This window comes from Balaenoptera ricei, chromosome 8 (assembly GCF_028023285.1).
Source record: "Balaenoptera ricei isolate mBalRic1 chromosome 8, mBalRic1.hap2, whole genome shotgun sequence".
NCBI classification, from domain to species: Eukaryota; Metazoa; Chordata; class Mammalia; order Artiodactyla; family Balaenopteridae; genus Balaenoptera; species Balaenoptera ricei.
The window spans coordinates 100,020,644-100,033,191 of record NC_082646.1 but is presented as its reverse complement, the minus strand read 5'-3'; the positions used below and the strand labels follow the sequence as shown (position 1 = coordinate 100,033,191).

Here is a 12,548-nt window from a genome sequence, read left to right as displayed (position 1 = left end):
GGGTGCCATCTTCCCATGCCTTGCTGATGGCACTATTGTGTCCCAGGTACCTCTTCTGGACAGACTGGGGCCACATTGCCAAGATTGAACGGGCGAACTTGGATGGCTCTGAGCGGAAGGTCCTCATCAACACAGACCTGGGTTGGCCCAATGGCCTTACCCTGGACTATGATACCCGCAGGTGGGAATCCTGTCCCAGACAGCCTCCTGGAAATCAGGTGGGCAGAGGAGAGGATGGTTGAGATTGAAGCAGTGAAAACAAACAAGTAGAAAGCTCCTTGGTAGGTAGGGAAAAGCAAGCAGTGAGAAGTATGAGGGAACAAATTCTTGGAGCAGGTGTTGCTGAATCCAGCACTCAACCCTCAGGTGGGGATTATCTGGTTTACATGTTTTTCATTTGAATGCTTTAGCAGAGCATGTCCTCTGGCTGGACCACAGATCCCACTACCCCCCATCCAGTTAATGGCTGATTCTTTGCATTTGTTGCTCTCCTGATCCCATCAGGTATTGGAATTTGCAACTCCTGATCTAGATTAAAAATAAAAATACTGGAGGGCAGGAGAAGAGGGAGGAAGGGCCTCCAAAGCAGTCAGTTCTCCTTTCTGCTCTCAGAAGAAGGGAAGGGAATCAAAGTCACCTGGAGAGTTGGACTGGAGGAGAGGAATGCCCTCTTCCGTTAACTTCACTGAGCTCTTTGTAGACTGAGTCTCTTCTTGAAGGGCGTTCATAAGAATTTGGGCTTAGATTCTTGGGTAGGAGTCAAAGGGTGATCAAGTCGTTGAAGATGAGACTGGGGGCTGGCTCCTCCGAGGTCACTAGATTTCTACCCTCCCCAGAACAGCCCTGGCCTCCCCACTTATTAGTCACCAACCGAGTTCCGCTCTTCAGCTTGGGGATTCCCAGTGACCTCTCATCAAGTCAACTTGACTGCTCACAGCACCTGGCAGTTCAGCTCAGGAGGGGACAGCTAGCTCCCTGAGGGCAGGGCTGGACTCCCTGGCAAGTGTTTTCAGCAGCCGCCTTTTCTCCTTTCCTTTACAGGATCTATTGGGTGGATGCCCACCTGGACCGGATTGAGAGCGCCGACCTCAGTGGGAAGCTCCGGCAGGTCTTGGTCAGCCACGTGTCGCACCCCTTCGCTCTCACTCAGGTACTGGCTCAGGAGAGAGGTAACTAAACCTCCTTGACAGGGGTGTTTCCTCGGGGCTCTGCATCAGCAGCCTCAGCCCCAGGTGCTACTGAACAGGTTTGCTATAGAAGCTCATTTTAGGGGTGATTCTTGTACACTGAAGCCTTGCCACTATGTGCCCTGCTGCTCCTGCTGTCCCATGTTCTAACATTCGAAGGAGTGGCTCTCAAACAGCTGTACGGAGTCAACTGTGGAACTTGTTAAAATGCATATTCCCAGGCACTGGATATAAAGAATCTGCCTCCTGAGGGTTGGGCAAGGAATATTCATTTTAACAAGTTCCCCAGTTGATCCCAGTGCTGTGGTCCCAGCGTGGAAGCTCAGGCAGCTTACTTTAGTGGGCAGAGGTGTGGAGTGGCTGAGAGCCAGAGTTTTGAGGCAGGTAGCCAGTCGGTAAGTGTTTATTGAGTGAGTACCTCCCGTGAGCCAGCTCTGTGGGGTCAAGTTCTGCCTGTGTCAGGAAGTAACTATGCAACTTTGAAAAGATAGTGAACTTCTCTAAGCTTCACTTACTTATAAAATAAACGAGTTTAATAACAGTATGCTCCTGAAATATACACAAAGCATTAGCAGAGTATCTGGCACTCAGTGTGTGTTATTTCTAATCATTTTATTTAGTATTAGCTGTCATTTTTTTAGAGTTCTAACCCTGTATAATAATTCAAGAAAGGAAAAAAGGTATACCAAGCCTGGGGCCAAAACAGGGATTCTCAATCATTTAAAAATCTTTATCCTCGGGAGGAACACTCCCAAACTCATTCTACAAGGCCACCATCACCCTGATACCAAAACCAGACAAAGATGTCACAAAAAAAGAAAACTACAGGCCAATATCTCTGATGAACATAGATGCAAAAATCCTCAACAAAATACTAGCAAACAGAATCCAACAGCACATGAAAAGGATCATACACCATGATCAAGTGGGGTTTATCCCAGGAATGCAAGGATTCTTCAATATATGCGAATCAATCAATGTGATATAGCTATTAACAAACTGAAGGATAAAAACCATATGATAATCTCAATGGATGCAGAAAAAACTTTTGACAAAATTCAACACCCATTTATGATAAAAACTCTCCAGAAAGTAGGCATAGAGGGAACCTACCTCAACACAATAAAGGCTATATATGACAAACCCACACCAACATCATTCTCAATGATGAAAAGCTGAAACCATTTCCTCTAAGATCAGGAACAAGACAAGGTTGCCCACTCTCACCACTATTATTCAACATAGTTTTGGAAGTTTTAGCCACAGCAATCAGAGAAGAAAAAGAAATAAAAGGAATCCAAATCGGAAAAGAAGAAAACTGTCACTGTTTGCAGATGACATGATACTATACTTAAAGAATCCTAAAGATGCTACCAGAAAACTACTAGAGCTAATCAATGAACTTGGTAGAGTAGCAGGATACAAAATTAATGCACAGAAATCTCTTGCATTCCTGTACACTAATGATGAAAAATCTGAAAGAGAAATTAAGGAAACACTCCCATTTACCACTGCAACAAAAAGAATAAAATACCAAGGAATAAACCTACCTAAGGAGACAAAAGACCTGTATGCAGAAAACTATAAGACACTGATGAAACAACTTAAAGATGATACAAACAGATGTAGATATACCACGTTCTTGGATTGGAAGAATCAACAGTGTGAAAATGACTATACTACCCAAAGCAATCTAAAGATTCAGTGCAATCCCTATCAGACTACCAATGGCATTTTTCATAGAAGTAGAACAAAAAATTTCACAATTTGTATGGAAACACAAAAGACCCTGAATAGCCAAAACAATCTTGAGAAAGAAAAATGGAGCTGGAGGAATCAGGCTCCTGGACTTCAGACTATACTACAAAGCTACAGTAATCAAGACAGTATGGTACTGGCACAAAAACAGAAATATAGATCAATGGAACAGGATAGAAAGCCCAGAGATAAACCCACGCACATATGGTCTCCTTATCTTTGATAAAGGAGGCAAGAGTATACAATGGAGAAAAGACAGCCTCTTCAATAAGTGGTGCTGGGAAAACTGGACAGCTACATGTAAAAGGATGAAATTAGAACACTTCCTGGACTTCCCTGGTGGCGCAGTGGTTAAGAATTCGCCTGCCAATGCAGGGGACATGGGTTCAATCCCTGGTCCGGGAAGATCCCACATGCTGTGGAGCACCTAAGCCCGTGTGCCACAACTACTGAGGCTGTGCTCTACAGCCTGTGAGCCACAACTACTGAGCCCACGTGCCACAACTACTGAAGCCCGCACACCTAGAGCCCGTGCTCTGCAACAAGAGAAGCCACCGCAATGAGAAGCCCGTGCACCACAACGAAGAGTAGCCCCCGCTCAACACAACTAGAGAAAGCCCATGCACAGCAACAAAGATCCAGTGCAGCCAAAAATCAATCAATAAATTAATAAATAAATTAATTACTTTTAAAAAAAAGAACACTTCCTAACACCCTACACAAAAATAAACTCAAAATGGATTAAAGACCTAAATGTAAGGCCAGACACTATAAAACTCTTAGAGGAAAACATAGGCAGAACACTATGACTTAAATCACAGCAAGATCCTTTTTGACCCACCTCCTAGAGTAGAAACAAAAATAAACAAATGGGACCTAATGAAACTTAAAAGCTTTTGCACAGCAAAGGAAACCATAAACAAGACGAAAAGACAACACTCAGAATGGGAGAAAATATTTGCAAACGAAGCAACTGACAAAGGATTAATCTCCAAAATATACAAGCAGCTCATGCAGCTCAATATCAAACAAACAACCCAATCCAAAAATGGGTAGAAGACCTAAATAGACATTTCTCCAAAGAAGATATACAGATTGCCAACAAACACATGAAAAGATGCTCAACATCACTAATCATCAGAGAAATGCAATTCAAAACTACAATGAGGTATCACCTCACACCAGTCAGAATGGCCATCATCAAACAATCTACAAACAATAAATGCTGGAGAGGGTGTGGAGAAAAGGGAACCCTCTTGCACTGTTGGTGGGAATGTAAATTGATACAGCAACCATGGAGAACAGTATGGAAGTTCCTTAAAAAACTAAAAATAGAACTACCATATGACCCAGCAATCCCACTACTGGGCATATACCCTGAGAAAACCATAATTCAAAAAGAGTCATGTACCACAATGTTCACTGCGGCACTATTTACAATAGCCAGGACATGGAAGCAACCTTAGTGTCCATTGACAGATGAATGGATAAAGAAGATGTGGTAAATACATACGATGGAATATTACTCAACCATAACAAGAAACGAAATTGAGTTATTTGTAGTGAGGTGGATGGACCTAGAATCTGTCATACAGAGTGAAGTAAGTCAGAAAGAAAAGAACAAATACCATATGCTAACACATATATATGGAATCTAAAAAAAGAAAAATGGTTCTGATGAACCTAGGGGCAGGACAGGAATAAAGACACAGACGTAGAGAATGGACTTGAGGACACGGGGAGGGGGAAGGGTAAGCTGTGATGAAGTAAGAGAGTAGCATTGACATATATACACTACCAAATGTAAAATAGATAGCTAGTGGGAGGCAGCTGCATAGCACAGGGAGATCAGCTCCGTGCTTTGCGACCACCTAGAGGGGTGGGATATGGAGTGTGGGAGGGAGGTGCAAGAGGGAGGGGATATGTATGGGGATATACATATGCATACAGCTGATTCACTTTGTTATAAAGCAGAAACTAACACAACACTGTAAAGCAATTATACTCCAATAAAGATGTTAAAAAAAATATCTTTGTCCCTCGGGCTTCCCTGGTGGCGCAGTGGTTAAGGATCTGCCTGCCAACGCAGGGGACACAGGTTCGAGCCCTGGTCCGGGAAGATCCCACATGCCGCGGAGCACCTAAGCCAGTGCGCCACAACTACTGAGGCTGCGCTCTAGAGCCCGCGAGCCACAACTACTGAGCCCACGTGCCACAACTACTGAAGCCCGCGTGCCTAGAGCCCATGCTCCGCAACAAGAGAATCCACCGCAGTGAGAAGCCCGCATACCGCAATGAAGAGTAGCCCCTGCTCACCTCAACTTGAGAAAGCCCACGCGCAGCAACGAAGACCCAATGCAGCCCCCCAAAAAAGGAATAAACAAAATAAATAAATAAATAAACAATTTAAAAAAACCTTTGTCCCTTTTTGACAAACATCCACTCTATCTATATTCTGCATTATATCCTACTGGCCAATAAGATTTTGTCTGGCTTTACTTAATGATAGGCTTTTCCCCCCTGTACTCCAAATGTAAAACTACAGAATTATATTGAATTTAGTTTTTCAATCTACAAGTTTCCCCTGAGGTTTCTGACGTATACTCCAGGGATGGGAGGGGAACCACCTACATTGCCCTTCCCCACCCCTAGTAGAGAATCTCAGGATCACTGCATTAGAGGGCAGCTGCCTGCAGAGGTAACCAGAGGACTTGGGCCAGGGCTCTGAGTGATGGGCCCAGAAGAACGGGGACCTAGAAGGACTGCCCCCTCCCGCCCCACGCAATTTACTCCTGTTTGCTAGGTACAGGAATTTATTTATTCACTGAGCCACTGGGTCAACTGACTGAGGACTAAGTGTTAGTGCTGGAAATTGAGAGATGAATGAACCACATTCTTGTTCTTGAAGAACTTAATGTGGCAGGACAGATAGACGTAAACAAATGACCATAGAGTGTCGAAACTCACTTGTGGAAGTGAGGACAAGCTCAGAGCAGCATGGAGAAAATGGTGAATTCTCTATGGATTGGGGGAGATATCCTGGATAATGTCGTACCTGGGGATGCACAGGAGTTGACATGGATAAGGGAAGAAGAGGGCATTTGGACAGAGGGAACACACGGGCTGAGGCACGGAAGCTGTACCAGGGTCTGCCTATTAATAGTTACTCTTTTTGGGGTTTCCCTATTGAGTAGCAGGACAGGTGGATCTACTGGACAGACTGGCAGACCAAGTCAATCCAGCGTGTTGACAAGTACTCAGGCCGGAACAAGGAGACGGTGTTGGCGAATGTGGAGGGACTCATGGATATCATCGTGGTTTCCCCTCAGCGGCAGACAGGTAGACTCCAGGGTCCTGAGCCTGCTTCCTTACCATTGGTGGGGTTGGTTGGTCACCCCGAGGACTGTTAATAACCAAGACAGTTAGAGCCACAGGAGAGCCTTTTGGTTCACATCTTAAGTTCTTAGACCTTTCAGCCCCCTGTCGTTATACCCCTCCTGCCCCATGGTCCCTGGGAGTAAGGTAGCCCCAAATCTCCTCCTTTTTGAGAAGTGTCAAATTAGGAGATTTTTCTGCCCCAGGCCAGATATTCACATCTGCTTTGCCCCCAGGGACCAATGCCTGTGGTGTGAACAACGGTGGCTGCACCCACCTCTGCTTTGCCAGAGCCTCAGACTTTGTATGTGCCTGTCCTGACGAGCCTGATGGCCGGCCCTGCTCCCTGGGTGAGTTGGACTAATTGGCCTCCTGGAACAGCAGAGGCCTTGGAAGGGAGGGGTTCAGCAGCCTCAGCTTTGTTCTTCTGGGTGAGATTTCCCCTCAGGGGTTCTTACAGCAGAGTGACTGGGAGCAATGAGTTTGAGCTTTGGAATGGTACAGACCCAGGTTTGTCTGGCTTCTGGCATTTACTAGGATGGAAATCAGGTCTCCTGATTCCCTGATCCCTACTGTGACCTGTGCATTATTCTCTCTTCCTGCCCTTTGTGGGCCAACTAGCCCATCCGGAGCTATTAATATTGGAAACTGGGACTTCCCTGGTGGCGCAGTGGTTGAGAATCCGCCTGCCAACGCAGGGGACACGGGTTCGAGCCCTGGTCCAGGAAGATCCCACATGCCGCAGAGCACCTAAGCCTGTGCGCCACAACTACTGAGCCTGCGCTCTAGAGCCCGTGAGGCACTACTGAGCCCATGTGCCACAACTACTGAAGCCCGCGTGCCTAGAGCCCGTGCTCTGCAACAAGAGAAGCCACTGCAACGAGAAGCCTGCGCACTGCAATGAAGAGGAGCCCCCGCTCGCCACAACTAGAGAAAGCCTGTGCGCAGCAACAAAGACTCAACGCAGCCAAATAAATAAATAAAATAAATAAATTTATTTAAAAATATATATTGGAAACCAAATCCTTTTTATGTACAGTATTAAGAAGGACATCTAACGGGGGTACCTAGGATCAGGGCAGCTAAAAGATTGCTTTATCAAGTTCTCCAGATGCTACTCTTGGACCATATGTAGATATTTGTGGCTCTAGTGATCCACTCCAGTCCTTGTTTTCTCTCCAGTACCTGGCCTGCTGCCCCCAGCTCCCAGGGCTACCAGCGTGAGTGAAAGGAGCCCCGTGCTACCCAACACGCTACCGACCACCTTGCGTTCTTCTACCAGCCGGACCCGCACATCTCTGAAGGAGGTGGAAGGGAGGTAAGTGGGTCAGTATGGAACTGGGGGCTCTTTGATGCAAATCGCCATCCCCTGCCAGCAGAAGACCATAGGCCCAGCTTGATGATTCTGGCAGATGGGAGGTAGATCACATCATTAGCCACCAGTCCCTGCTACTTGGGACTGGAGATGATATTTAGACTTGCAGGTTGTTGCAAGCGATTCTTTTTTTTAGCTCTGAAGGCAAGAAGCTTTAAGAGGAGCCTTAGAGAGAAATAACTCAGGAGGAGTTTCTGCCCGGCATTCCTCCTTCTTCCTTTCTTTCAGTGATGTTTGCTCTCACAGAACAAGTTTAGCACGTGGTCTTGTACTACAGCTTACTTAGAAGCCACCAAGTCATAGTGGTCTCTGGGCTGTGGCTTTTTAACTTGGGACATCCCCAGGGATGTGATGGCCTTAGCTTGACCTGTAACACTCAAACACACATGCATGTATGTGCATGTGTACACACACACACACACCGTTATTAAATAAGCAAGCATAACCATGAACAGCTCTCAAATTAAGTGTAAAACATTTTATTTCATTAGACTGAAGGTGCTGTCAATTTAAAATGCATCCTGATTTGAGAGATTAAACTGAAAAAATGACCAATAGCAACTGTGAGATGCCATTAATTGTAAGACACAGTCCTATCTCAGAGATACTAGAATATAGAAAAAATGCACATCTTAAAATTGATGAAATATCATGTTATATTCAATTTAGAGAAAGTCTTATAAATGTTTTTTATTTACACTTTGCAAAAAAATCATCTGGAAATACAGATAGGAGTAAAAAAGAAATAAGTACTCATATATAATTACCTTTAGTGTTTTTTTCTGATTTGATGTATGTGTATATTGTGAAATGATTACCACAGTAAGTCTAGTTAACATCCATCACCACACATATATACTTTTTTTTTCTTATAATGAGAACTTTTAAAATCTACTCTCTCAGCAACTTTCAGATATACAATATTGTTAACTATAGTCACTATGATGTACATTACATCCCCAGGACTTATAACTGGAAGTTTGAGCCTTTTGACCATCTTCACTCATTTTGTCCACCCCCAACCTCTGGCAACTGCCAATCTGTATGGTATCAATTTATCTATGAGTTGGTTTTTTTTTTTTTTTCAGATTCCACATATAAGTGATATCCTATAGTATTTGTCTTTCTCTGTCTGACTTATTTTACTTAGCAGAATGTCCTTCTTTTTCATGGCTGAATAATGTTCCACTGTATACCTATACCACATTTTCTTTATCCATTCATCCATTGATGGACACTTAGGTGGTTTCCATGTCTTTGCTCTTGTAAATAATGCTACATTGAACATGGGGGTGCAGATATCTTTTTGAGACAGTGATTTCATTTCCTACTCTTAGTATTCTGATGTCTATCTTCCCAGGCATTTTTCTATTAGAACATTTTTCATTGTAATATTATTTTTAATATCAACGGTAGCTTAAAAGATAATTAACACGTGATTTCAATTCTGAAGGCAGAAACATAGTAATAATTCCAAATAAGACCACTAGACTCATGTCCCTAAAATTATAAGATTTGTACATGATCGAACTTATTCTATATGCCCCATTTTCTCTTGTTAGAAGAGTTTATATAGAAAAGCAAACACATATAAACGTGTACCTTTCTCACTAAATTTTAAGCACTAACAATCATTATTAATCTGATTTTATTCAGGTTTATTTAGAAAACTTTTGAACCCTACTCAGATATTTTCTTCCTATCAGAGCTGTATTTGAAGACTCAGTACATCTTGGTTTCAGATGCTCCTGCAGGTAGCTTTTCTCTAGCCTTTTAGGATATGTCTTTAATTGCCAGCTCATAACATGCCACAAAGGAGTTACCGTCTCAGCATTTCAAGTTAGTTATCCAAGCCCTCCCTCTGGATGTCTTGCATATTCCCTTGTGAAAGAATGAAGGAAAGAAAAACAATATATTTTTTTAAGTCTCTCTAGACCTTGTGATAATCTTGATCCAATCCAAGGTTTGCTTGGCTGGTAGCTTAATAAAGTCTGCTATTGATGTCCTTAGTATTCTTTCAGCTCACTCTCAAACCTGCTTCTCCTTTTTAAAGAATCCTCTTTAAAGGGTACATATTTTAGGGAATTCCCTGGTGGTCCAGTGGTTGGGACTCCACGCTTTCACTGCCGAGGGCCTGGGTTCAATCCCTGGTCAGGGAGCTGGGATCTCACAAGCTGCACGGCCCAAAACAACAACAACAAAAAGAGTACACATTTAAAAACACATTTAAACATGATATAGCATCTTGAAGACAGTGGCTCATGCTGATTTCTCTGTATTTCCTTGTCCTGCCCTCTCCTTGCTTCCGCTATCTCCTGTCTGGTATAGTCTCATATCTGAAAGCCCCACTCCCAGGCCTTTAGCCCTGTCCTTCACAGGACTTTCCCCATTTCCTGGCGGAAGGCAAGATCTTTGTTGAATACAAGTAGGCTTCACATTCAGTTTTCTCTGCCCCACAGATGCTCTGAAAAGGATGCCCGGCTGGGCCTCTGCACGTATTCCAATGAGGCCGTACCTGCTGCTTCAGGTAAGCCCTCAGTGCCCAACTGTTTTGAAAAACAAGATGTAAGGAATCTAAACCTCCATTGATATCTTGCAGAACCTTCATGGGGACTCTTTGGGGTTGATGAACCCTTTTCTTAGACTAAATCCATAGAAAGAATAACCATAATAGCTGCCACTTATGGAGTGCTTTCTGTATGTTAGGCATTTGTTAAGCCATATTTATGTGCACGTGCGTGTATGTATATGTATTTGTATATACACACTCACCTTCAATCTCCACCAGCCCTATGAGCAATTTATTATTTACATTTAACTGATGAGAAAACACAGGCTTAGAAGTTAAGCATCTTGCTTTAAGTCACACAGCTAGTAAGTAGTGGAATTGGGATTAGAGATGCTGACAGAGTGATAGGTTTCTTCTCAGCCCCCTCCCCCCTCCCGCTGTGGCCTCTTCTCTGAGAAGGAGGCCCCTAGCCATCCTCAGATGGTATGGGATGCAACAGCTACAAAAGGAGCCCTCCATCTTCCCACCCCTCACACCAGCTAGAAGATTGTTGGAGGTCCCCACCTAGCATCCCTCTGCTCTTCCTAGGGGAAGGACTTCATGTCAGCTATGTCATCGGTGGACTCCTCAGTATTCTGCTTATTCTGGTGGTGATCGCGGCTTTGATGCTGTACAGGTAACCTCAGCCCCACTGCAATGGCTGTATGTTTGCTGTATGTCCCATTAGCACGTTTGGGACCTCCTGAAGTTGACAGCTCACTGATTCCACCTATGACCAGCCTCATTTCAAAGTTGGGTCCCTGGTCAGAGCAGCAGAAGGGAAGGGCAGAAACCTGAATGTGTACCCTTCTTCCCCAGTCACAGCCCAAGTAGTTTCCTCATTTCATGACCACAGCAACGCTTGGGATTTTCCTTATAGACTAGGATACTAAGGACACAGAGGGTGTTACCCAAGTTCACACAGTAAGAGGCAAAGCTGGTACTGACTCTAGCATCTTTGCTTTTTCCACCACTCTACACTACCTCAAACCATTGAAGCTGGAAATGATTTTCTCTTCACACAAACACAACCCTTTACTACAATGTGGGGTGATATATCATTGCTCGGTAGGGATCATCCTGGGAAGGTGGAATGTGTAGTATTCAATTTAGAATCTTCCTTTTATGACCCTCTCTGTATATATTTTCTCCTAAATGCTTTAAATGCAGCTTGCAGCAAAAATGTCAGAATTTTGCTGCTGCTGCAGTGGCTTCTACTAACAACAACAACAATAATAGTAACAGCTACCATTTAATGAATATGTATCAATGCCACAACAACCTTGTAATACAGGTATTATTATTCCTCACTTTACAGATGAGGATCTAAGGCTCAGAAAGTTTAGATTATGTCCACCAATACCCCAGCCAGTAAGTAACAGAAGTGGCATTGAAACGTAGGTCTGTCTTGACTCTAAAGCTCAGTGTTATCTATCAAAGTTAAAGCTTTGTTATCTATTGCTGTATAACAAATTACCCTGAAACTTAGCACCTTAAAATGACAACCACTGATTATCTCACAGTTTCTGTGGGTCAGAAATCTAGATGCAGATTAGCTGGGTGCCTCTGCCTCAAGGTGTCTTACAAGGCAGCAATCCAGGTATCAGCCAGAGTTGTGGTCTTATCTCGAGGCTTGACTGGGGAAGGATTTCCTTCCAAGCACAGGATTCAGTTCCTCGCAGGCTGTTGGCTAGAGGCCTCCCTCATCAGTTTGTTGCCTTGTGGGCCTTTCCATAGGACAGCTTTCAACATGGCAGCTTGCTTCCCCCAGAGCAAGAGTAAGAGAGAGGGGAGGGAGGGAGAGAGGGCTAACCAGTTTCCTTGTTAGGAGTTTCCTTGTAACCTAATCTAGTATCCCTCAATTTTGCATGTTCTGTTCATTAGAAGCGAGTCACCAGATCCAGCCCACACTCACAGGTCAGGAATTCAGAAGTTGTGAATACCAGGAGGCAGGGACCACTGGGCCCTCTTAGAGGCTGCCTGCCACAACTTGGGTTACAGCTTCCCCAGATATTATCCCCATACAAATCTGAACTAATATTTCATCACTTTTTCTCCTAAAGACACAAAAAATCCAAGTTAACTGATCCTGCAATGGGGAACCTGACCTACAGTAACCCTTCCTACCGAACTTCCACTCAGGAAGTGAAAATTGAAGCAATCCCCAAACCAGCCATGTACAATCAACTGTGCTATAAGAAAGAGGTAAAAATGAAAATTTATATCCAAGAGTTTGTTTTTGGAGCGGGGGGGGGGGGTGGATTATGCTCCAGTTGCCTGAGTATATCAGTAAGGGATGCTGGGT

General features: G+C 44.0%; 1 protein-coding gene across 1 annotated transcript in view; it reads left to right on the top strand.

Annotated features, from left to right (window-relative positions):
• The window catches only part of LRP4 (LDL receptor related protein 4), a 51,475-nt gene that overhangs the window by 34,014 nt on the left and 4,913 nt on the right, over positions 1-12,548 (top strand). Inside the window, exons 30-37 of the mRNA XM_059931526.1 lie at positions 47-181; positions 1,042-1,150; positions 6,140-6,284; positions 6,557-6,670; positions 7,503-7,638; positions 10,155-10,222; positions 10,793-10,880; positions 12,307-12,448. Coding sequence (XP_059787509.1) covers positions 47-181; positions 1,042-1,150; positions 6,140-6,284; positions 6,557-6,670; positions 7,503-7,638; positions 10,155-10,222; positions 10,793-10,880; positions 12,307-12,448 — 937 coding nt within the window. The remainder of the gene's footprint in view (positions 1-46; positions 182-1,041; positions 1,151-6,139; positions 6,285-6,556; positions 6,671-7,502; positions 7,639-10,154; positions 10,223-10,792; positions 10,881-12,306; positions 12,449-12,548) is intronic.